Source organism: Aristolochia californica, unplaced genomic scaffold (genome assembly GCF_029961685.1).
Source record: "Aristolochia californica isolate CCGP_79_NKW_82.1479 unplaced genomic scaffold, dmAriCali1.0.hap1 SCAF_1, whole genome shotgun sequence".
In the NCBI taxonomy this organism is placed as follows: Eukaryota; Viridiplantae; Streptophyta; class Magnoliopsida; order Piperales; family Aristolochiaceae; genus Aristolochia; species Aristolochia californica.
In genome coordinates, this window is record NW_027181770.1 from 18,263,787 (window position 1) to 18,287,863 (window position 24,077).

The 24,077-nt window shown below is 38.0% G+C and overlaps 1 protein-coding gene across 1 annotated transcript; it reads left to right on the forward strand.

Moving 5' to 3' along the window:
* The first annotated feature begins 21,087 nt into the window (after positions 1 to 21,087).
* LOC137946688 (uncharacterized) lies at positions 21,088 to 21,813 on the forward strand. Its single transcript, XM_068793011.1, has 3 exons — positions 21,088 to 21,116; positions 21,174 to 21,472; positions 21,557 to 21,813. The coding sequence occupies exons 1-3, from the start codon at positions 21,088 to 21,090 to the stop codon at positions 21,811 to 21,813; spliced, it is 585 nt and encodes a 194-aa protein (XP_068649112.1).
* The last annotated feature ends 2,264 nt before the right edge of the window (positions 21,814 to 24,077 follow it).

The following is a 24,077-nucleotide window of genomic DNA, read 5'->3' on the forward strand; positions in this document are numbered from 1 at the left end:
CTTTAGGGATTGTAAACTTTTTTTATTTTTTATATATCAGGTTTTGCAATCAACGGGAAAAGCGGGGGCGTGGAAATTTTAATTTAGTGTTAACTCCTAATCCATAAGTCATTCCTTTAAAAAAATAGCCATTTACGTATGATAAATCACTTTACAATCATCTAAGATCATTAGGTCAACTTTTTGTAAATGGGAAAAATAATGGCTTGTTTGACTCAGGTAAATATCCCACTGCACGTTCACTTGAGAATTTATTGTTATTCTCTTTAAATTTTTTGGATCCATAGGTCATTTTCATCTTTAACATGTATAAAAGAATGGATTTCCTTTTTTAAAAAACATGTGTAGAAAAATCTCATTCATATAAAATTCCAAGCAATTAGGGTTGAACTTGTGGAATTTACGAAACTTGGATAACAAAAATTTTGAGTTCATTTGTGGTGTGTGTATAAATTTTCATTACTTACATTTGGTATGCATACAAACTCACTTTACAATCATCTATGATGGTTAGGTCAGATTTTTCTAAATAGGCAAAATAATGGCTTGTTTAACTCGGGTAAATATCCCACCACACGTTCACTTGAGAATTTAGTGTTATTCTCTTTAAAATGTTCGGATCCATAGGCCATTTGCATCTTTAACATGTTTCAAATATGCATAACCATTTTTTAAAACATGTGTAGAAAAATCTCTTTCTTATAAAATTCCTAGCAATTAGGGTTTAACTAGTGGAATTTCCCATACTTGGATAATAAAAATTTTCATTTTGTTGGATTCTATTTGCCTTTTATCTCTTATTTTGTTTACGAGATGAAGGGAAAGTGAAATCTCAAGTTTTTATTTAAGAAAAAAGTATACATCTAAAATGGAAATGCACAATGCACAATTGTAGAGAGAGATAATTACAAAAAGTGTCCGTATTTTTAGGGATTGTAAATTCATTTTAGCTTTTATAAATCAGGTTCAGCAATCGTGGGGAAAAGCGGGAGGCTGGGATTTTTAACTGAGTCTTGACTCCCAATCCATCAGTCATTCCTTACAAAAATATAACCTGTTACGCATGATAAATCACTTTACAATCATCTATGATCGTTAGGTCAGCTTTTTGTAAATGGGTAAAATAATGGCTTGTTTGATTCGGGTTAATATCCCACCGTACGTTCACTTGAGAATTTAATGTTATTCACTTTAAAAGGTTTGGATCCATAGGGCATTTGCTTCTTTAACATGTTTCAAACATGCATATCCATTTTTTAAAATGTGTGCAGAAAAATCTCTTTCTATTAAAATTCCGACGTATTAGGGTTGAACTAGTGGAATTTCCCAAAGTAGGATAACAAAACTTTTGTGTTCATTTGAGGTGAGTGAATAATTTTTTTTACTTACATTTTTTTATTTTTTTAAATTCTTTCCATACATAAACTCTAAAATTTTAATTTTGTTGTCATTTATTTGCCTTTTATATATTTTTTTTGTTTAAGTGATGAAGGGAAAGAAACAACTAAAGTTTTGATTTAAGAAAAAGGTGTACATCTAAAATGTAAATGCACAATGCACAAATGTTGAGAGAGATAATTCCAAAATATGTACGTAATTTTTAGGGATTTTAACACTTTAGTTTTTATATATCAGGTTCTGCAATTGTCGGATAAGGGGGAGGAAGGGGATTTTTAAGTGAGTGTTGACTCCCACTCCATAAGTCATTCCTTACAAAATTATAGCCCCTTACTCATGATAAATCACTTTACAATCTTCAATGATCGTTAGGACAGCTTTTTGTAAATGGGCAAAATTATGACATGTTTGACTCGGGTAAATATCCCGTCGCACGTTCACTTGAGAATTTAATGTTATTCTCTATAAAATCTATGGATCCATAGGTCATTTGCATCTTTAACATGTTTCAAGCATGCATATCCATTTTTTAAAACTTATGCAGAAGAATCACTTTCTTATAAAATTCCGAGCTATTTTGGTTGAACTAGTGAAATTTCCCAACCTTGGATAACAAAACTTTTGTGTTCATTTGTGGTGTGTGAATAATTTTTCTCTATGTACATTTTTTGTTGCATTCAATTATTTCCATACATAAACTCTAAAATTTTCATTTTGTTGTGATCTATTTGCCTTTTATCTCTTTTTTTTGTTTACAAAATGAAGGAAAAGTGAAAATTCCAGCTTTGATTTGAGAAAAAATAATACATCTAAAATGTAAATGCACAATGCACAAATGTAGAGAGAGATAATACCAAAAAGTGTCCATAATTTTTAGGGATCGTAAGCTCTTTTGAGTTTTTATATATCAGCTTCTGCAATCATCTGGAAAAGGGGAACGCGGGGGATTTTAAACTGAGTGTTGATTCCCAATCCATAAGTCATTCCTTACAAAAATATGGCCCGTTATGCATGATAAATCACTTTACAATCATCTTTGATCATTAGTTTAGCTTTTTTTAAACGGGCAAAATAATTGCTTGTGTGACTCAGGTAAATATCCCACCGCTCGTTCCCTTCAGAATTTAATGTTATTCCCTTTAAACGGTTTGGATCCATAGGTCATTTGCATCTTTAACATGTTTCAAGCATGCATATCCTTTTTGGAAAACATGTGTAGAAAAATCTCTTTCTTATAAAATTGCGAGCAATTAGGGTTGAACTATTGGAATTTCAAAAACTTGGACAACAAAACTTTTGTGTTCATTTGTGGTGTGTGAATAATTTTTCTCTATGTACATTTTTTGTTGCATTCAATTATTTCCATACATAAACTCTAAAATTTTCATTTTGTTGTGATCTATTTGCATTTTATCTCTTTTTTTTACGAGATGAAGTGGAAGTGAATACTCAAGTTTTGATTTAAGAAAAAAGTAAACATCTAAAATGGAAATGCACAACGCACAAATGTAGAGAGAGATAATTCCAAAAAGTGTTCGTAATTTTTAGGGCATGTAAACTCTTTTTATTTTTATATATCCGGTTCTGCAATCGTCGGGCAAAGGGGGAGGTGGGGGATTTTTAACAGTGTGTTGACCCCCAATCCATAAGTCATTCCTTAAAAAATATAGCCCGTTACGCATGATAAATCACTTTACAATCATCTATGATAGTTAGGTCAGCTTATTGTAAATAAGAAAAATAATGGCTTGTTTGACTCGGGTAAATATCCCGCTACACGTTCACTTGAGAATTTAATGTTATTCACTTTAAAAGGTTTGGATCCATAGGGCATTTGCTTCTTTAACATGTTTCATGTCGAAAAATCTCTATCTTATAAAATTCCGAGGTATTAGGGTTGAACTAGTGGAATTTCTCAAAGTAGGAGAACAAAACTTTTGTATTCATTTGTGGTGTGTGAATAAATTTTCTTAACTTACATTTGTTTATTTTTTTAAATTCTTTACATACATAAACTCTAAAATTTTTATTTTGTTGTGATTTATTTGCCTTTTATCTATGTTTTTGTTTAAGTGATGAAGGGAAAGAAAAAATTCAAGTTTTGATTTAAGAAAAAAGTGTACATCTAAATTGGAAATGCACAATGCACAAATGTAGAGAGAGATAATTCCAAAAAGTGTACGTAATTTTTATGGATTTTAACACTTTAGTTTTTGTATATCAGGTTCTGTAATTGTCGGAAAAGGGGGAAGAAAGGTTAAGTGAGTGTTGACTCCCAATCCATAAGTCATTCCTTACAAAATTATAGCCCGTTACTCATAATAAATCACTTTACAATCACCAATGATCGTTAGGTCAGCTTTTTTTAAATGGGAAAAATTATGGCTTGTTTGACTCGGGTAAATATCCCGCAACACGTTCACTTGAGAATTTAATGTTATTCTCAATAAATTGTTTGGATCCATAGGTCATTTGCATCTTTAACATGTTTCAAGCACGCATATCCATTTTTTAAAACTTATGTAGAAAAATTACTTTCTTATAAAATTCCGAGTTATTATGGTTGAACTAAAGGAATTTACCAAACTTGGATAAAAAACTTTTGTGTATATTTGTGGTGTGTGAATAATTTTTCTCTATGTACATTTGTTGTTGCTTTCAATTATTTCCATACATAAACTCTAAAATTTTCATTTTTTTGTGATCTATTTGGCTTTTATCTCTTTTTTTTGTTTACGAAATGAAGGGAAAGTGAAAACTCAAGCTTTGATTTAAGAAAAAAGAATACATCTAAAATGGAAATGCATAATGCAGAAATGTAGAGAGAGATAATACCAAAACATGTCCGTAACTTTTAGGGATCGTCAGCTCTTTTTAGTTTTTATATATTAGCTCCTGCAATCGTCTGGAAAAGGGGAAGGCGGGGGATTTTAAACTGAGTGTTGACTCCCAATCCATAAGTCATTCCTTACAAAAATATAGCCCGCTATGAATGATAAATCACTTTACAATCATCTATGATCTTTATTTCAGCTTTTTTTAAACGAGCAAAATAATGGCTTGTTGGACTCAGGTAAATATCCCACCGCTCGTTCCCTTGAGAATTTAATATTATTCTCTTTAAAAGGTTTGGACCCATTGGTTATTTGCATCTTTAACATGTTTCAAGCATGCATATCCATTTTTGAAAACATGTGTAGAAAAATCTCTTTCTTATAAAATTCCGAGCAATTTGGGTTGAACTATTGGAATTTCAAAAACTTGGATAACAAAACTTTTGTGTTCATTTGTGGTTTGTGTATAAATTTTCTTTACTTATAGTTGTTTATTGCTTAAAATTCATTCCACACATAAACTCTAAAATTTTCATTTTGTTGTGATCTATTTGCATTTTATCTATTTTTTTTTACGAGATGAAGGGAAAGTGAATACTCAAGTTTTGATTTCAGAAAAAAGTAAACATCTAAAATGGAAGTACACAACACACAAATGTAGAGAGATATAATTCCAAAAAATGTTCGCAATTTTTAGGGATTGTAAACTCTTTTTAATTTTATATATCCAGTTCTGCAATCTTCGGGAAAAGGGGCAGGCGGGGGATTTTTAACAGTGTGTTGACCCCAATCCATAAGTCATTCCTTACAAAAATATAGCCCGTTACGCATGATAAATCACTTTAAAATCATCTATGATCGTTAGGTCAGCTTATTGTAAATGAGAAAAATAATGGCTTGTTTGACTCGGGTAAATATCCCACCGCACGTTCACTTGAGAATTTAATGTTATTCACTTTAAAATTCCGAGCTATTATGGTTGAACTAGTGGAATTTCCCAAACTTGGATAACAAAACTTTTGTGTTCATTTGTGGTGTGTGAATAATTTTTCTCTATGTACATTTGTTGTTGTTTTCAATTATTTCCATACATAAACTCTAAAATTTTCATTTTGTTGTGATCTATTTGCCTTTTATCTCTTTTTTTTTTTTACGAAATGATGGGAAAGTGAAAACTCAAGCTTTGATTTAAGAAAAAAGAATACATCTAAAATGGAAATGCACAATGCACAAATGTAGAGAGAGATAATACCAAAAAGTGTCCGTAATTTTTAGGGATCGTAAGCTCTTTTTAGTTTTTATATATTAGCTTTTGTAATCGTCTTGAAAAGGGGAAGGCGGGGGATTTTAAACTGAGTGTCGACTCCCAATCTATAAGTCATTCCTTACAAAAATATAGCCCGTTATTCTTGATAAATCACTTTACAATCATCTATGATCTTTAGTTCAGCTTTTTCTAAACGGGCAAAATATTGGCTTGTTTGACTCAGGTAAATATCCTACTGCTCGTTCCCTTGAGAATTTAATGTTATTCTCTTTAAAAGGTTTGGATCCATGGGTCATTTACCTCTTTAACATGTTTCAAGCTTGCATATCCATTTTTGAAAACATGTGTAGAAAAATCTTTCTTATAAAATTCCGAGCAATTAGGGTTGAACAATTGGAATTTCAAAAACTTGGATAACAAAACTTTTGTGTTCATTTGTGGTGTGTGAAAAAATTTTCTTTACTTATTGTTGTTTATTGCTTTAAATACATTCCATACATAAACTCTGAAATTTTCATTTTCATGTGATCTATTTGCATTTTATCTCTTTTTTTTTTAACGAGATGAAGGGAAAGTGATTACTCATGTTTTGATTTAAGAAAAAAGTAAACATCTAGAATGTAAATGCACAACGCACATATTTAGAGAGAGATAATTCCAAAAAGTGTTCATAATTTTTAGGGATTGTAAACTCTTTTTATTTTTATATATCCGGTTCTGCAATCGTCGGGAAAAGGGGGAGGTGGGGGATTTTTAACAGTGTGTTGACCCCCAATCCATAAGTCATTCCTTACAAAAATATAACCTGTTACGCATGATAAATCACTTTACAATCATCTATGATCGTTATGTCAGCTTATTGTAAATGAGCAAAATAATGGCTTGTTTGACTCGGGTAAATATTCCACCGCACGTTCACTTGAGAATTTAATGATATTCCCTTAAATGGTTTGGATCCATAGGGCATTTTCTTCTTTAACACATTTCAAGCATGCATATCCATTTTTAAAAACGTGTGTAGAAAAATCTCTTTCTTATAAAATTCCAAGGTATTAGGGTTGAACTAGTGGAATTTCCCAAAGTAGGATAACAAAACTTTTGTGTTCATTTGTGGTGTGTGAATAAATTTTCTTTACTTACTTTTGTTTATTGTTTTAAATTCTTTCCATACATAAACTCTAAAATTTTAATTTTTTTGTTATCTATTTGCCATTTATCTCTTTTCTTGTTTACGAGATGAAGGGAAAGAAAAACTCAAGTTTTGATTTAAGAAAAAAGTATACATATAAAATGAAAATGCACAATGCACAATTGTAGAGAGAGATAATTACAAAAAGTGTCCGTATTTTTAGGGATTGTAAATTCATTTTAGCTTTTATAAATCAGGTTCAGCAATCGTGGGGAAAAGCGGGAGGCTGGGATTTTTAACTGAGTCTTGACTCCCAATCCATCAGTCATTCCTTACAAAAATATAACCTGTTACGCATGATAAATCACTTTACAATCATCTATGATCGTTAGGTCAGCTTTCTATAAATGTGCAAAATAAAGGCTTGTTTGATTCGGGTAAATATCCTACCGCACGTTCACTTGAGAATTTAATGTTATTCTCTTTAAATTTTTGGATCCATAGGACATTTGCATCGTTAACATGTTTCAAGCACGCATATCAATTTTTTAAAACATGAGTAGAAAAATCCATTTCTTCTAAAAAACCGAGCAATTAGGGTTGAATTTGTGGAACTTCCCAAACTTGGATAACAAAACTTTTGAGTTCATTTGTAGTATGTGAATAATTTTTTTTTACTTACATTTTTTAAGCAAGACAAATCACTTTACAATCATCTATGATCGTTAGGTCAGATTTTTGTAAATGGGCAAAATAATGGCTTGTTTGATTGGGGTAAATATACCACCGCACGTTCACTTGAGAATTTAATGTTATTCTCTTTAAAAGGTTTGGATCCATAGGCCATTTGCATCTTTAACATGTTTCAAACATGCATATCCATTTCTTAAAACATGTGTAGAAAAATCTCTTTCTTATAAAATTCCGAGCTATTAGGGTTTATCTAGAGGAATTTCCCAAAATTGGATAACAAAATTTTTGTGTTCATTTGTGGTGTGTGAATAAATTTTCTTTACATACATTTTTTTATTGCTTTAAATTGTTTCCATACATAAATTCTAAAATTTTCTTTTTGTTGTGATCTATTTGCCTTTTATATCTTTTATTGTGTACGAAATGAATGGAAAGAGAAAATACAAGTTTTGATTTAAGAAAAAAAGTATACATCTAAAATTGAAATGCACAATGCACTAATGTAGAGAGAGATAATTCACAAAAAGTGCCTGTAAATTTTAGGGATTGTAAACTCTTTTTAGTTTTTATATATAAGGTTCTACAATCGTTGGGAAAAGGAGGTGGCAGGGGAGATTTAACTAAGTGTTGACTCCAAATCCATAAGTCATTCCTTACAAAAATATAGCTCGTTAAACTTGATAAATCACTTTACAATCATGGCTTGTCTCAGTCGGATAAATATCCCACTGCACATGCACTTGAGAATTTATTGTTATTCTCTTTTAAAGGTTTGGATCCATTGGTCATTTTCATCTTTAACATGTATCAAGCATGCATATCCATTTTTTAAAACATGAGTAGAAAAATCTCTTTCTTATAAAATTCCGAGATATTAGGGTTGAACTAGTGGAATTTTCCAAAACTTGGCTAATAAAATTTTTGTTTTCATTTATGGTGTGTGAATAAATTTTATTTCCTTATATTTGTTTTTGCTTTAAATTCTTTCCATACATAAACTCTAAAATTTTCATTTTGTTGTGATCTATTTGCCTTCTATCTCTTGTTTTGTTTACGAGATGAAGGGAAAGTGAAAACAAACGATTTGATTTAAGAAAAAAGTATACATCTAAAATGGAAATACACAATGCACAAATGTTGAGAGAGATAATACCAAAAAGTGTCCATAATTTTTAGGGATTGTAAGCTCTTTTTAGTTTTTATATATCAAATTCTGCAATCGTCTGGAAAAGGGGGAGGTGCGGGATTTTAACTTGAGTGTTGACTCCTAATCCATAAGTCATTCCTTACAAAAATATAGCCCGTTATGCATGATAAATCACTTTACAATCATCTATGATCTTTAGTTCAGCCTTTTCTAAACGGGCAAAATAATGGCTTGTTTGACTCAGGTAAATATCCCACCGCTCTTTCCCATGAGAATTTAATGTTATTTTCTTTAAAAGGTTTGGATCCATAGGTCATTTGCATCTTGAACATGTTTCAAGCATGCATATCCATTTTTGAAAACATGTGTAGAAAAATCTCTTTCTTATAAAATTCCGAGCAATTAGGGTTGAACTATTGGAATTTCAAAAACTTGGATAGCAAAACTTTTGTGTTCATTTGTGGTGTGTGAATAAATTTTCTTTACTTATAGTTGTTTATTGCTTTAAATTCATTCCATACATAAACTCTAAAATTTTCATTTTGTTGTGATCAATTTGCATTTTATCGCTTTTTTTTTACGAGATGAAGGGAAAGTGAATAGTCAAGTTTTGATTTAAGAAAAAAGTAAACATCTAAAATGGAAATGCACAACGCACAAATGTAGTGAGAGATAATTCCAAAAAGTGTTTGTAATTTTTAGGGATTGTAAATTCTTTTTATTTTTATAAATCCGGTTCTGCAATCATCGAGAAAAGGGCGAGGTGGGGCATTTTTAACAGTGTGTTGACCCCCAATCCATAAGTCATTTCTTACAAAAATATAGCCCGTTATGCATGATAAATCACTTTACAATCATCTATGATCGTTAGGTCAGCTTATTGTAAATGAGCAAAATAATGGCTTGTTTGACTCGGGTAAATATCCCACCGCACGTTCACTTGAGAATTTAATGTTATTCACTTTATAAGGTTTGGATCCATAGGGCATTTTCTTCTCTAACATGTTTCATGCATGTATATCCATTTTTTAAAATGTGTGTGGAAAAATCTCTTTCTTATAAAATTCCGAGGTATTAGGGTTGAACTTGTGGAATTTCCCAATGCAGGATAACAAAGCTTTTGTGTTCATTTGTGGTGTGTGAATAAATTTTCTTTACTTACATTTGTTTATTGTTTTAAATTCTTTCCATACATAAACTCTAAAACTTTCATTTTTTTGTGATCCATTTGCCTTTTATCTCTTTTCTTGTTTACGAGATGAAGGGAAAGAAAAACTCAAGTTTTGATTTAAGAAAAAAGTATACATATAAAATGGAAATGCACAATGCACAAATGTAGAGAGAGATAATTCCAAAAAGTGTCTGCAATTTTTAGGGATTGTAAACTCTTTTCAACTTTTATATATCAGGTTCAACAATCGTCGGGAAAAGGGGGAGGCGGGGGATTTTTAAATTAGTGTTGACTCCCAATCCATAAGTAATTCCTTACAAAAATATATCCCATTAGGCTTGATAAATTACTTTACAATCATCTATGATCGTTAGGTTAGCTTTTTATAAATGTGCAAAATAATGGCTTGTATGATTCGGGTAAATATCCTATCGCACATTCACTTGAGAATTTAATGTTATTCTCTTTAAAATTTTTGGATCCATAGGTCATTTGCATCTTTAACATGTTTCAAGCATGCATATCAATTTTTTAAAACATGAGTAGAAAAATCTCTTTCTTCCAAAATTTCGAGCAATTAGGGTTGAATTTGTGGAACTTCCCATACTTGGATAACAAAACTTTTGAGTTCATTTGTGGTGTGTGAATAAATTTTCTTTACTTACATTTTTTAAGCATGACAAATCACTTTACAATCATCTATGATCGTTAGGTCAGCTTTTTGTAAATAGGCAAAATAATGGCTTGTTTGACTCGAGTAAATATACCACCGCATGTTCACTTGAGAATTTAATGTTATTCCCTTTAAAAGGTTTGGATCCATCGGCCATTTGCATTTTTAACATGTTTCAAACATGCATATCCATTTCTTAAAACATGTGTAGAAAAATCTCTTTCTTATAAAATTCCTTGCTATTAGGGTTTAACAAGAGGAATTTCTCAAACTTGGATAACAAAATTTTTGTGTTCATTAGTGGTGTGTGAATAAATTTTCTTTACATACATTTTTTTATTACTTTAAATTTTTTCCATACGTAAATTCTAAAATTTTCTTTTTGTTGTGATCTATTTGCCTTCTATATCTTTTATTGTATACGAAATGAATGGAAAGAGAAAAAACAAGTTTTGATTTAAGAAAAAAGTATACATCTAAAATTAAAATGCACAATGCACTAATGTAGAGAGAGATAATTCCAAAAAGTGTGTGTAATTTTAAGGGATTGTAAACTCTTTTTAGTTTTTATATGTCAGGTTCTGCAATCGTTGGGAAAAGGAGGAGGCGGGGGATTTTTAACTGAGTGTTGATTCCAAATCCATAAGTCATATCCTTACAATTTGCCAACCAGAAAATTATGGTGGTGTTGAGTCATGGCTTTGGTGAAGACATCAGCCACTTGGTGATCCGAAGAGATGTGAGGAAGCGATATCACTTGACGCTCCAAGGTGTCACAAATAGAATGAAAATCAACCTCAATGTGCTTGGTGTGTTCATGGAAAACAGGATTGGTAGCAATCTGAATAGCACTAGTGTTATCTGCATGAAGGGGTGTTGAGGTGGTCTGAGGAAACTCAAGTTCTACAAGGAGACCGCTGAGCCATATAATTTCAAAACACGCAGTAGACATGGCTCGATACTCTGCCTCAGTAGATAACTTGGACACACCAACCTGATAACTTGGACACACACCAACCTGATAACTTGGATATACACCAACTTGTAGTAGAGCGAAGGGAATCAGGGCACCCATCCCAATCAGCATCTCTATAGGCAACAAGTTGAAGAGACGAGCATGTAGGAAAGAATAACCCATGAGTAGGATAACCTCAAACATAGCGAATAATGCATCAAACTGCTTCAAGATGAAGATGCCATGGAGAAGACATAAATTGACCGACCTGATGAACGACATAAGAGATATTCGGGTGAGTCGTGTTCAAGTAGATGAGACTCCCAACTAAACACCGAGAGAGAGTAGGATCACCAAGGTCCCCTTCATCTTTCCGGTATTTCACATTGAGCTCTATAGGAGTACCAACAGAAGAGGTGTCTGCCAAACCAGCTAAGGTAATAATATCTTGAGTATACTTGTGCTGATTTGAGAAAATAGCTTTGTCCCGATGATGTACTTCTAGTCCTAAGAAGTATGTGAGTTGTCCTAGATCTTTCATATGGAACTTCGAATGTAGAAGCCGCTAAATCTTAGTAATCAGGCCAAAGTGTTGTGATCTCTAACCATGGACCGTGTGATTTGACGAAGGGAGAGATCTTCTTGCAACTCGCGGGCAGAACCAGGACACCTTGATCTTCCTATTTGACCTATAATGACGATTTGTGATTGAAAAATGGAATGGAATGAGGATAGGGAGGAATGAACTCAGAATCAAGTGGAGAAGGGAAACCAGGCTCATCAAAGGGAGATTTGAACCTTGGGTTCCTCAAGGGGAACACTGTTAGGTTCTTCCCTTGCCATGGATTGAGTCACCCTTCTTTCCTCTCTTCCCTCCATGGATGATCTTGACGTTGGAAGAGAATTCTTGTTTCTTGAACGAGTAATGGTGGAACTCAATTAGAATGAAGGAGCTTTGGAGGAAGCTCAACCTTGGACCTCAAAGGGATAATCCCACCTAATCCTCTGAGGGAGAATCTGACCTGTAAAATATAATTTTCTCAATACTTGCTTCTCCTCTCCTTCATGTCCCCCTAAATAGGGTTGAGGACGAAAATACAAAGATGATCCATAGGTCAAGTGGTTCACGCCACATTACACTGAACCAACCCAAAGTAAACCAAACCAAATAAAGTAAACCCAACCGAATTGAAATTATATGAAAATTAAATTGACATAATTTAATTCCTATGCCTATGGATAACTCGTGATGCTATGGAGTCCATAACATCACCCCCCCCCCCCCCCCCCCTGGAGAAAGAGCTTGTCCTCAAGCTCAAAGTATGGGTAGAGGGTGCGAAACGCCGTTAATGGCTCCCATGTCGTGTCACTGGGGTCAACATCTGCCCATTGCTCTAAGATCTCCCAATCACCCTGAATACGGCGAGTTTGTAATACCTATGCCGGGGTAGAAAGTACACGTCCCTCATGGAGTGGGGGCAGCGGGGTGTGCAGCAAAGGCGAATCACCTTGGAAGGCCTTTAATTGTGAGACATGAAAGATGTTGTGAATTCTAGCCTCTGGCGGAAGCTGCAATCTGTAGGCCACTGTCCCAATGCGGTCCATCACCTGAAAGGGACCATAATATTTAGGAGAGAGCTTGTGACGTTTGGAGGCTGTCAACGACAACTGCCTGTAGTGTTGGAGACGAAACCAAACATAATCTCTAGGAGAAAAGAAGACTTCCCGGTGCTTCTTGTCATAATATTTTTTCATAGAATGTTGTGCCTCCTGTAGATGAGTGCGCACCTAAGTGATGAATGTGTCTCTTTCAGCTAATGCTTGGTCCAAAGTGGTGACTTTAGAGGCCCCTGGTTCATAGGCTAAAAGACGGGGAGGTTCCCTACCATATACCACCTTGAATGGGGTTGTGCCGAGTGCGCTGTGGTAGGAGGTGTTGTAACAGAACTCAGCCCAGGCGAGCCACTTAACCCACCTCTTAGGTGAGTCCCCCACGAAACAGTGGAAATGCATTTCAATGGTACTGTTGACGACCTCTGTCTGGCCATCAGTCTACGGAGGGTATGCTGAAGAAAAGGCTAACGTTGTGCCCTGTAACTTGAAGAGTTCTTTCCAGAAGGTACTTGTAAAGATTGCATCCCTATCACTGGTAATTGAATTAGGCATCCCATGTTAGCGGACAATGTTATCCATAAAAAGTTGAGCGATCTGAGTTGTAGTGTAAGGATGCGCTGGAGGAATGAAATGCCCATACTTAGAGAAACGATCCACCACTACAAGGATAACAGATTTACCCGATGAAGACGGAAGTCCATCTATGAAGTCCATAGAAATATCAGACTAGACCTGTGATGGACGCTGAAGTGGTTGGAGCAACCCAGCTGGACTTAATGTTTCAGCTTTATTCCATTGACAAGTCTGACAAGCTGCCACATAATCAGCTATACTGTGCTTCATGCCCCTCCAATAAAATTCCCTACTGATCCGAAAATATGTTTTTTGTCGGGCCTCATGTGTACTGTCATGGAAGGAGGCTAAAATGCTGTTAATCAGAGGGGATGTGTGGTGTAGAAAAATTTTGTTTTTGTAGAGGACGAGATTGTCTTAAACCCTCCAATTGTTTGCCGCTGTTCCCTTCTGGATGTCCTTGCATAAGGAGATAATATCCGGGTACTGTTGTGCCTCTTCCCGTATAGAATCCAACAAGAGAGCTCTGGGCTGACTGATGACATTTAATTGCGACTCTGGAACATCCCGGCAAGATAATGCATCCGCCCCTACATTCAAACTTCCCGGTTTATACTTGACAGAAAAGTCAAACCCCATAAGCTTACTTAACCAATGTTGTGGTGAAGTAGTGAGATGTTGATCAAGATGATACTTGAGGCTGCAATGATCAGTGCGAATCAAAAAAGAACGTCCCCATAGATAAGGGCACCAATGCTGTATAGCTTTCGCCAATCCGATCAATTCCCTCTCATAAGCTGCCAACTTGTGGTGGTGTTGGCCCAGTTGACGGCTAAAATAAGCAATCGGGTGGCCCTGTTGGTGCAACACTGCGCCAATACCGCTCCCCGAAGCATCACATTCCACTACAAATGACTCATCAAAGTCGGGGAGCTGCAAAACTGGGGTTGATGATAAGGCGTCTTTCAATTGCTAAAAGGAATGAGGTGCTGTCTCTGACTAGGTAAAAGCATTTTTCTTGAGGAGATTGTTGAGTAGAGCTGCAAGCTGGCCATAGCTATGAATAAATTTTTTATAATATCCAGCTAGGCCCAAAAATCCTCTTAAGGCTGTAATAGATGTAGGAATAGGCCAATCTGTGACAGCCTGTATCTTACTCTAGTCTACCTTCACCCCCGTTGCTGAAATAACGTGGCCCAAGTATGCCACTTCTGATGTGCCCATAGAACATTTTGACCGATTTAAAACCAAATGATGTGAACGTATGAGAGAAAATACCTGGTGAAGGTGCTGAAGATGTTCTTCCCAGCTGTTGCTATAGACCAAAATATAGTCGAAAAATACCAATATGTATCTTCTCAAGAGAGAGGAAAATACCTCATTCATGAGGGCCTGGAAGGCGGAAGGCACATTTGACAGACCAAATGGCATTACGAGAAATTCAAAATGACTGTGATGCGTAAGGAACACTGTTTTCTCCACATCTGATGGTTGAACCCGGATTTGATGATAGCCAGATTTCAAATCGAGTTTAGTAAAAGTAGTAGCTCCATGTAGCTCGTCTAACAACTCGTCCACCACTGGAATAGGAAATTTATCTTTAATCGTATGGGCATTGAGTCGTCGATAATACACACAGAACCTCCATGACTTATCATGCTTGCGGACTAGTAATACCGATGAGGAAAAAGGAGACCTACTAGGCTGAATAATACCCTGTGCTAACATCTACTGGCACTGCCTTTCAGTCTCATCCTTCAGTAAGTGGGGGTAACGATACGGACACACCATTACCGGCTCAGTACCAATTTTCAAACGGATACTGTGATCACAGTGCCTAATTGGCTGTGAGGCAGTAGGGTCTTGAAACATATCTTCAAATTCTGTAAGTAAGTGAGATAACTTACATGTGTTTGTGGACTGGACCTGGGCAACCTGTAGTGTGCAGGTGAGTGGTGCTTGTGTGCCATGAAATATAATCTGATGTTGGTCATCTATAAAAGACATGGTTAGAGCTTGGAAATCCCATTGTATTGGTCCCAACAATTGTAGCCATTTAAGTTCCTAGTACCAAATCGAATCCTAACAGTGGAATCACCAGAAAATCTGCAACAAATGCATGTCCCTCAATATCAAAGTGTGTGGCTGGTGAGATGCCTACACTAGTAATTTTAGCCCCATTGGCTACTGATACAGAAAGACCAGTCTGTTACTGTACTACTAACCCAAGTTGTTCTGCCGCCTGCTGACTGATGAAATTATGTGTACTGCCCGAGTCAACTAAAGCCAATAACTGTAAATGATGTAATTGGGCTTTAACTTGCATTGTGCTTGAACTTCATAGACAAGTCATAGCATGAAGGGAAATCTCTGGACCTTCTTGGTCAGTTTCCACAATTTCCTCCTCTGGTGGTATTTCTTCTCCATCCTCCCACAGACATATACTGAATAATCTTTTGCTGTGGTGTCCAATGACATACTGTTCATCACAGTTAAAATAGAGAGGCCTTTCTCTGGTCCATTTCCTGTCTAGTAAGTTTTTTGAAGTAAGGAGCAGGTGGAGCCGAATTAGAGATGTCTGGGCGTGGGGCTGCACTGTCTCTAAATCTTGGAGGTCCATAGGAAGGGTTTGGCGCTGAGGCATTGTGCCTCCTTGGACAAGCTAGTTTTCTGACCAGTGACTCCTTTAGAACATGCTGCTTGTGCTCAATTGCCCTGGCTAAATTCATAGTGTGGTCTAAATCTGAAGGAGCATGTAATTCAACTTCTAATCTCAGAGCTTCTGTCAAACCAGCAGTAAAAATATGGACAAACTGTGTGTGGCTGACAAACTAGTTTGCTCGAGCTAACCTTTCCTGGAAGGGTTTTTGGTACACCTCTAGTGATCCAGTTTGTTTGTAATTGATTAATTCTCCCAATGGATTGCTACTTGCTGGGGGACCAAATCTCATCATGCAAGACTGTCTAAAAGTTGCCCAATCCTGAACCACTTGGTCATTTCGGAATTGGTGGTACCATAGAAGCCATCGAGCATGTGGTAGGCGGCCAAATACACTTTTTCATCCACATGTGTTTTTTGATGATAAAAGAACTGATCACACTTGGCTAACCAAATCAAAGGGTCCTTAGACCCATCATACGTAGGAAAGTCAAGTTTTAAATACCTGGGCACAGTGTTTGGTCCTTGAACGGCAGGCCCCAGATGGGGATGGTGTTGACGCATTGGTGGTTGTGGGGGAGGTGGTGGAGAGTATGGCTGACCCAATAACTTGGAACCTTTTCTCCATTAGCCACTGAAACCAAAGCTATTGGCTGTGGTTGAATATGAAGTTGTAATTGTTGGGCAGCAGTGAAACTCAAAAAATTATAAGTACTACTGGAGTCCACTAGATTTAAGAGTGGTTGGGCGTTGACCATGTCACATATTTGCATTGTTTTGGTGGACTGGAGGTCCATGATGGCATGGAGAGAAATTGCAGGTTCTTCCACCTCTGGGGCTGATTCCTCCTCATCACCCACTTACAACCAAAATAATTTTTTGCATTGATGCCCAAACGTGTACTGCTCATCACAATTATAACATACGATGTGTTGTGGTCTCTGACCATGTAGCGAGTAATCCTACGATGGGAGAGCTTTTCTGGAATTTCCAAGCTTGAGTTTGGTTTCTGACTTCTCTCTGGATGACCTATGGTGACCGATGAGGATGAATATGGAATGGAAGTGAGATGGAGAAGAGAAGTCAAAACTGGAGAAGGAGATTACGACTTGTCGAAGGGAGTCTTCACCTTGGGTTCCAGGGAACGCCGACCCTGGTTCCTTTGGGAGAACGCAGATCCCGTGAATATTTCTTTTGTTCCTTCATTCCTTCTCTACTGCCTCATAAACAAGGGCTCGAGCTCAAGAGTTATGAACTATTACAAAACTGCCCTTAGGCCTTCCTACTTTAATATAAAAGAATATAAACTCCTAATGCAAGTCACTTCTCTACTGAGTCATCGAATCGAGTCATCCTCGTCGCCTTTGGGCTACTCATTCAGCTATCGAGTCCACAACATCACTCCCCTCCTAGAAAATGAGGTTGTCCTCAATCTCGAATGTGGGGTAGACCTGTTGGAAGACTGCGAGGTCCTCTCACGTGGCAGTTGTGGGGTTATTCTGAAGAGCCTACAAGATTTTATATGGCATGAGAGAGATTTATCCATCATCCATGGGTGGTAGAGCAGAAGGGTGCGGAGGTGCACTGCCCTTGAAGGGCTTGAGGAGTGACACATGGAACACGTCATGTATCTTGGCATCTGGAGGAAATTGGAGCCTATATGCGACTTCCCCAATCTTGTGAGTAATCTAGAATGGCCCAAAATATTTGTTGGATTGCTTGTGCATGCGGCCTATCAAGGAAGCTTATCGGTAATGTTGGAGTTTGAGCCACACAAAATCACCTATGTTATACCGGATGTCCCTGCGACCCTAGTCATAATAGTTTTTCATACGTACTTGTGCTTGGCTGAGTCACTGGCGAATAACTTTAAATAACTGATCGCAACCCAGGAGAGCTTTATCAACCGCTTTGACTCGAGTGGAGCCATGGTCATCTGAAAGGAGATGTGGAGGGTCCCTGCCATACACTATCCGAAATGGAGTGTCCTTTAATGCTGTGTGCAAGGAAGTGTTGTATGAGTACTCCACCCAGGGAATGCAATCCACCCACTTCTTCGGTCGGTCACCTACCAGGCAGTGTAAGTACATGGCAATGGTGCGGTTAAGTACTTCAGTCTGGCCATCGGATTGAGGGTGATAGGCTGAAGAAAAATTCAGTTTGGTGCCGTAAAATTTAAAAAGATCCCACCTGAATTGACTTGTAAAAATAACATTCCGATCACTGACAATGGACTCCGGAATGCCATGGAGGCAGACAATGTGTGTGAAGAAGACTTGGGCTACTGATGCTGCCTTGTATGGATGCTCCATGGGGATGAAATGACCGTATTTGGAGAAATGGTCCACAACCACTAAAATAATGGATTTCCCAGAAGACTTTGAGAGAATCTCAATAAAATCCATAGATAAGTCGGCCCATACCTGTGTGGGAAGTTGTAGCGGTTGTAGTATCCCAACAAGTGATAAAAGCTCCACCTTGTTTCTCTAACACACAGGGCAAGCAGCTACATAGGCTGCAATGGATGATTTCAGACGCTCCCAATAAAAGTCTCTACGGGTCCGAAGTAGTGTCTTTTGAATACCTTCATGGTAGCTATCATGATAAGCTGATACTACCTTGGCAATGATAGGAGACGATTGTGGCAAATAGATGCAGTGCTGATAGTGAATGATGTCATTATGCACAGTCCAAGTTGGGCCCATAGTTCCATCAGCAATTTGCTGCTTTAATTCTTGCAATTCATGGGTGGTGAGGTGTGTCTCCTTGATGGAGTCCAATAGGACTGGAGTTGGGCGACTTATGGCAGCTAAGTGTGGGGATTCTTTGGGTCGGTGCGATAGAGCATCGGCTGCTGCATTCAATTTACCGGGCTTGTGTTCCACTGAAAAGTCGAATCAAAACAATTTTCTAATCTACTATTTTTGAGGAGAGGTGGAAATACGCTGATCAAGCAGGTATTTCAAACTTTAATGGTTCGTGCGGATGAGAAATTCTCTGCCCCATAGATAAGGTCACCAGTGACGGATTGCCTTTGCCAAGCCAATCAGTTCGTGTTCATAGGCTGGTAACTTGTGTTGATGAATGGCGAGTTAGCGGCTGAAATAAGCAATAGGGTGGTTGGACTTTTATAGTACTACGCCGATACCCCCTCCGGATGCATCACATTCAACCACGAAAAGCTCTTCAAAATTTGGCAATTGTAAGACTGGCTCTATTGCAAGAGCTGTTTTCAGAGTTTCGAAGGCTGTGTTGGTTTCCTCATTCCATACAAATGCATTGCGATGCAGCAGGTTAGTTAAGGGTGCTACTAGGGCCGCATAGTTCGAAATGAACTTCCGATAATACCCGGCTAAGCCCAAAAAAACCCTCAAGGCGGAGACATTTTGTGGAGGAGGCCAATGTGTCACTGCTGTAATTTTTTCCGGGTCCACTAAGACCCCTGCCGCCGTAATAATGTGTTATGGACTCAATAGCATCACGTGTTACCAGCAGGCATATGAATTAATTAATGTGGTTTTCAATTTTCATGTAATTGATTTGGTTTGGTTTACAATTTATTTGGCTTGAACCAGTGACCCAAGGGTCTAAAGTGTATTTGGCATCCTCAACCCTATTTAAGGGGACGGCTAGGTTAATGAAAGGTAGCAATTGAGTTAGTAAATTAGCCCAGATTAATTTAGATAACAGGTCGAGAGCTCCTTCAAGCTCTTCCCCGTTTTCCCCAATTCCCCTTTCCAAATTTCTTTCTTCATCACTCCATCAATCTATCTCTACGTCAAGCAAGGCAATGGAAGGAAGAGAAGAGAGGAGGGTGACAAGATCCATTGCTCGTGAGGATCTTAACAACGTGGTATTAGAAAGGTCCACCCTCGGTGATTCCTCTTCTCCAGAGGACATACGTCAAGTGCTTTCAGATCTTCAGTAAAGGTCCACGCATTAAGGTGCTGAAATTACAAACATTCATAATACATTGCACACGCTGGAATCTTCTCTCCAAACCGTCATTCGTCAGCTTGCAGCACTTCAATCAACCACACCACCACCAGCTACAAACTCTCAGCCACCGGCAGCAAACCACCCACACTTCACGCCACCACCACCACCACCATTGCGCCCAAAACCTCTTCCTATGGCTGCTCACGCACAGGGACCAACTACGGTTCCCAGGTACTTTAAACTCAATTTTCCTACATATGATGGCTCCAAGGATCATTTACTTTGGTTCACAAAATGTGAGCAATTTTTCTATCATAAAAAAATGTTAGATGTGGACAAGTCACATTAGCCGCATACCACTTGCTCGATGAAGCGGTCATGTGGTTCCATCACTACCGAAATGTCCATTCAACTCAGGATTGGCTAAATTTTAAACATGCTTGCCAGATGAGGTTTGAATCTCCAGCTAGTAGCAATCCAGTGGGGGAATTGATCAACTATAAACAGACTGGCACTTTAGAATTGTACCAGAAAACATTTCAGGAACGGTTGGCCCGAGCAAGTGAATTTGTTCCTCCTCACCTCCATGTTTAGATCTTTAATGCGGGATTGACCGAGTCAGTTCGCTTGGAAGTGGAATTACTTGGTCCTACAGACTTGGATTCAGCCATGAATTATGCCAGGGCGGTGGAACAAAAACAAAGAGTTCTGAGGGAATCATTAGGCTGAAAACCCTTTTGGACAAACAGACTACCGGGTAGTGCACCTGGGCCACGTGGCTCTTCAGCCCCTAACTGTGCAGAGCAGTCTACCAATGTGCCCCCTGACAATCTTCCACGTAAATTCTTGACTATATAGGAAATGGAGGCAAGAAAGGCCAAGGGCCTCTGTTTTAATTGTGATGAACAATTTCTCCCAAGACATACCTGCAAAAGATTATTCAGTATAGAACTTTGGGAAGAGGGTTCAGAAGTGCTTCCTGAAGATGATATTGTTGAAGAGGAACAGCAAGAACCATAGCTCTCCCTCCATGCCATGCATGGCCTGCGTAGTTCTAATACCATGTAAGTAAAGGCCAAGTTACACCATCTCCAGTTACTTGCTTTAGTTGATTCTGGCAGCACACATGATTTTATTAGTGAGCCCGTAGCGAAACAATTGGGATTACAAATCCAACAGCAAAAGGGTTTCTCGGTTTCAGTGGCCAATGGGGCTAAAATTGCTAGTGTTGGGTTACATGCAGCCACCCCTTTTACTATTGAAGGAGATTCATTTAAGGTTGACTTACTGGTCATTCCTTTAGCAGGATTTGATTTGGTCCTCGGGGTAAAATGGCTTAAGCTATTAGGCCCTATATTGTGGGATTTTCAGGCTCGGACTATGACTTTTACAGCACAACAGTGCCAGATTACATTGCAGGGTATCAAGGCACAGGTGCCCACCGCACTTCACACTTTCTAGATTCAGAGCACTGGTGATTGTAAGTTATTTCCATTACTTACAGCCTTTGTCGATTTATTTAATGACCCTACTGGTCTACCACCAGTGCGTCACTGTGATCACCGCATAAATTTGAAGTTGGGAACCGATCCAATAGTGGTGCGTCCTTATCGTTACCCACATATACAGAAAGATGAAATTGAAAGACATTGCCTGAATATGCTTGCTCAGGGGATTATCCAGCCCAGTAGGTCTCCCTTCTCGTCGCATGTTTTACTGGTCCGAAAAAAGGATAAATCATGGAGGTTTTGTGTCGACTAGATGCAACTCAATTTCCATACAATTAAAGACAAGTTCCCCATCCCAATGGTGGATGAGTTGCTAGATGAGTTACATGGTGCTACGATTTTTACCAAGTTAGATTTGAAATACGGCTATCATTAAATTAGAGTTCACCCTGCAGATGTGGAGAAGACTGCATTCCACACGCACCACTATCATTTCGAGTTCCTTGTCATGCCCTTCGGTCTCTCCAATGCGCCCTCCACCTTCCAGGCCCTCATGAATGAGGTATTTTCCTTTCTTTTGCAGAAATATGTGTTAGTATTTTTTTATGACATCTTCGTATATAGCACAAATTGGGACAAACATCTCCAACACCTCCATCAGGTATTTACCATTCTACGCTCCCATCATTTGATTTTGAATGAATCCAAATGTTCTATGGGCAATTCAGAAGTGGCATATTTGGGCCACATTATATTAGCAGTGGGTGTGAAGGTTGACCAGAGTAAGATACAAACCGTCACAGATTGGCCTCCTCCCACCTCCCTTACCGCATTAAGGGGATTTTTGGGCCTAGCAGGATATTAAAGAAAATTTATCCGTAATTATGGCCAGATAACAGCACCACTCAACAACCTTCTCAAGAAACATGCATTCACCTGGTCTCCCTCAGCGACACATGCCTTTCAGCAGTTAAAGGAGGCCTTAGCCTCAGTGTCGGTGTTACAGCTACCAGAATCATTTGTGGTGGAATGTGATGCATCTGGTGGATGTATTGGTGTAGTATTACAAAACCTGGGACACCCCATCGCTTATTTAAGCTTTCGGTTGGGACAACACCACCACAAGTTAGCAGCATATGAGAGGGAACTAATTGGGTTAGCCAAAGCCATCCAACTGGGATGACCATTTCTGATTCGTACAGATCATTACAGCCTCAAGTATCTTCTTGAGCAATGCCTCACCACATCATCATAGCAACACTGGTTGAGTAAATTCATGGGCTTTGATTTTATAGTTCAATATAAGCCAGGTAGTTTAAATTTGGGGGCTGATGCTTTGTCTTGTCAGGACATTCCAGAACCACACTTTTATGCTCTCAGCCACCCACACTCACTTTTGTTGGATTCTATTCGTGAAGAGACACATCAATATCCAGAACTTATTTCATTATATCAAGATATTCAACAAGGGACAACAGCTAGTCATTGGACAATTCAGGATCGTCTTATTCTATACAAAAACAAGATTTTTATGCGTCACATGTCCCCACTTCTTCACACCATTCTGTCCTTTTTCCATGATAGCACACATGAGGGTCGACAGAAAACATATTTCCGAATCAGTCGGGAATTTTATTGGAGGGGTATGAAGAGCCCAATTGCTGATTATGTAGCTGCTTGTCAGATTTGTCAACGAAAAAAGGCCGAATCTTTAAGTCTTGCTGGCCAACTACAACCTCTGCAGCTACCATCTCAAATCTGGTCCGACATTTCCATGGATTTCATTGATGGCCTTCCAACTTCATCATGTAAATCCGTGATATTAGTTGTGGTTGACCATTTTTCAAAATATGGTCACTTCATTTCGTTGGCGCATCCATATACTTCTGCTCATGTAGCTCAGTTATTTATGGACCACATTGTCCGATTACACGGGATTCTAGCATCTATTATCAGTCACAGGGATGCCATTTTTACCAATACCTTTTGGGAAGAATTATTCAAGTTACATGGCACACAATTGGCATTCTCTTCTGCCTATCATCCACAGACTGACGGACAAATCGAGGTTGTCAATCACACGATTGAAATGTATCTTCGCTATTTTGTGGGGGACTCACCTAAACGGTGGGTTAATTGGATTTCATGGGCGGAATTTTTCTATAACACCTCTTAACACAACGCACTGAGAACTACTCCTTTCAGGGTAGTTTATGGTAGAGATCCACCTCGTTTGTTATCTTATGAACCAGAGGCATCCAAAGTCGCCACTTTGGACCAAGCGTTAGCTGAAAGAGACGCTATGCTCACTAAGGTACGTACTCACCTCCAAGAGGCCCAACACTCTATGAAGTTCTATTATGATAAGAAGCACCGAGAGGTATATTATTCCCCAGGAGATTATGTGTGATTAAAGCTCCAAAACTACCCCCAGCTGTCACTGACTGCCTCCAAGCGCCACAAGCTTTCTCCAAAATATTATGGTCCATTTCAAGTGTTGGACCGCATTGGCACAGTGGCTTACAGCTTGCAGCTACCACCCGAGGCAAAGATTCATAATGTATTTCACTTATCCCA

Coding starts and splice junctions, on each gene's coding strand:
- LOC137946688 (XM_068793011.1), top strand. CDS start 21,088: ATGCATGGCCTGCGTAGTTCTAATACCAT. Junction 21,117..21,173: donor CTGCGTAGTTCTAATACCAT/GTAAGTAAAGGC, acceptor TGATTCTGGCAG/CACACATGATTTTATTAGTG. Junction 21,473..21,556: donor GTGCCAGATTACATTGCAGG/GTATCAAGGCAC, acceptor CATTACTTACAG/CCTTTGTCGATTTATTTAAT.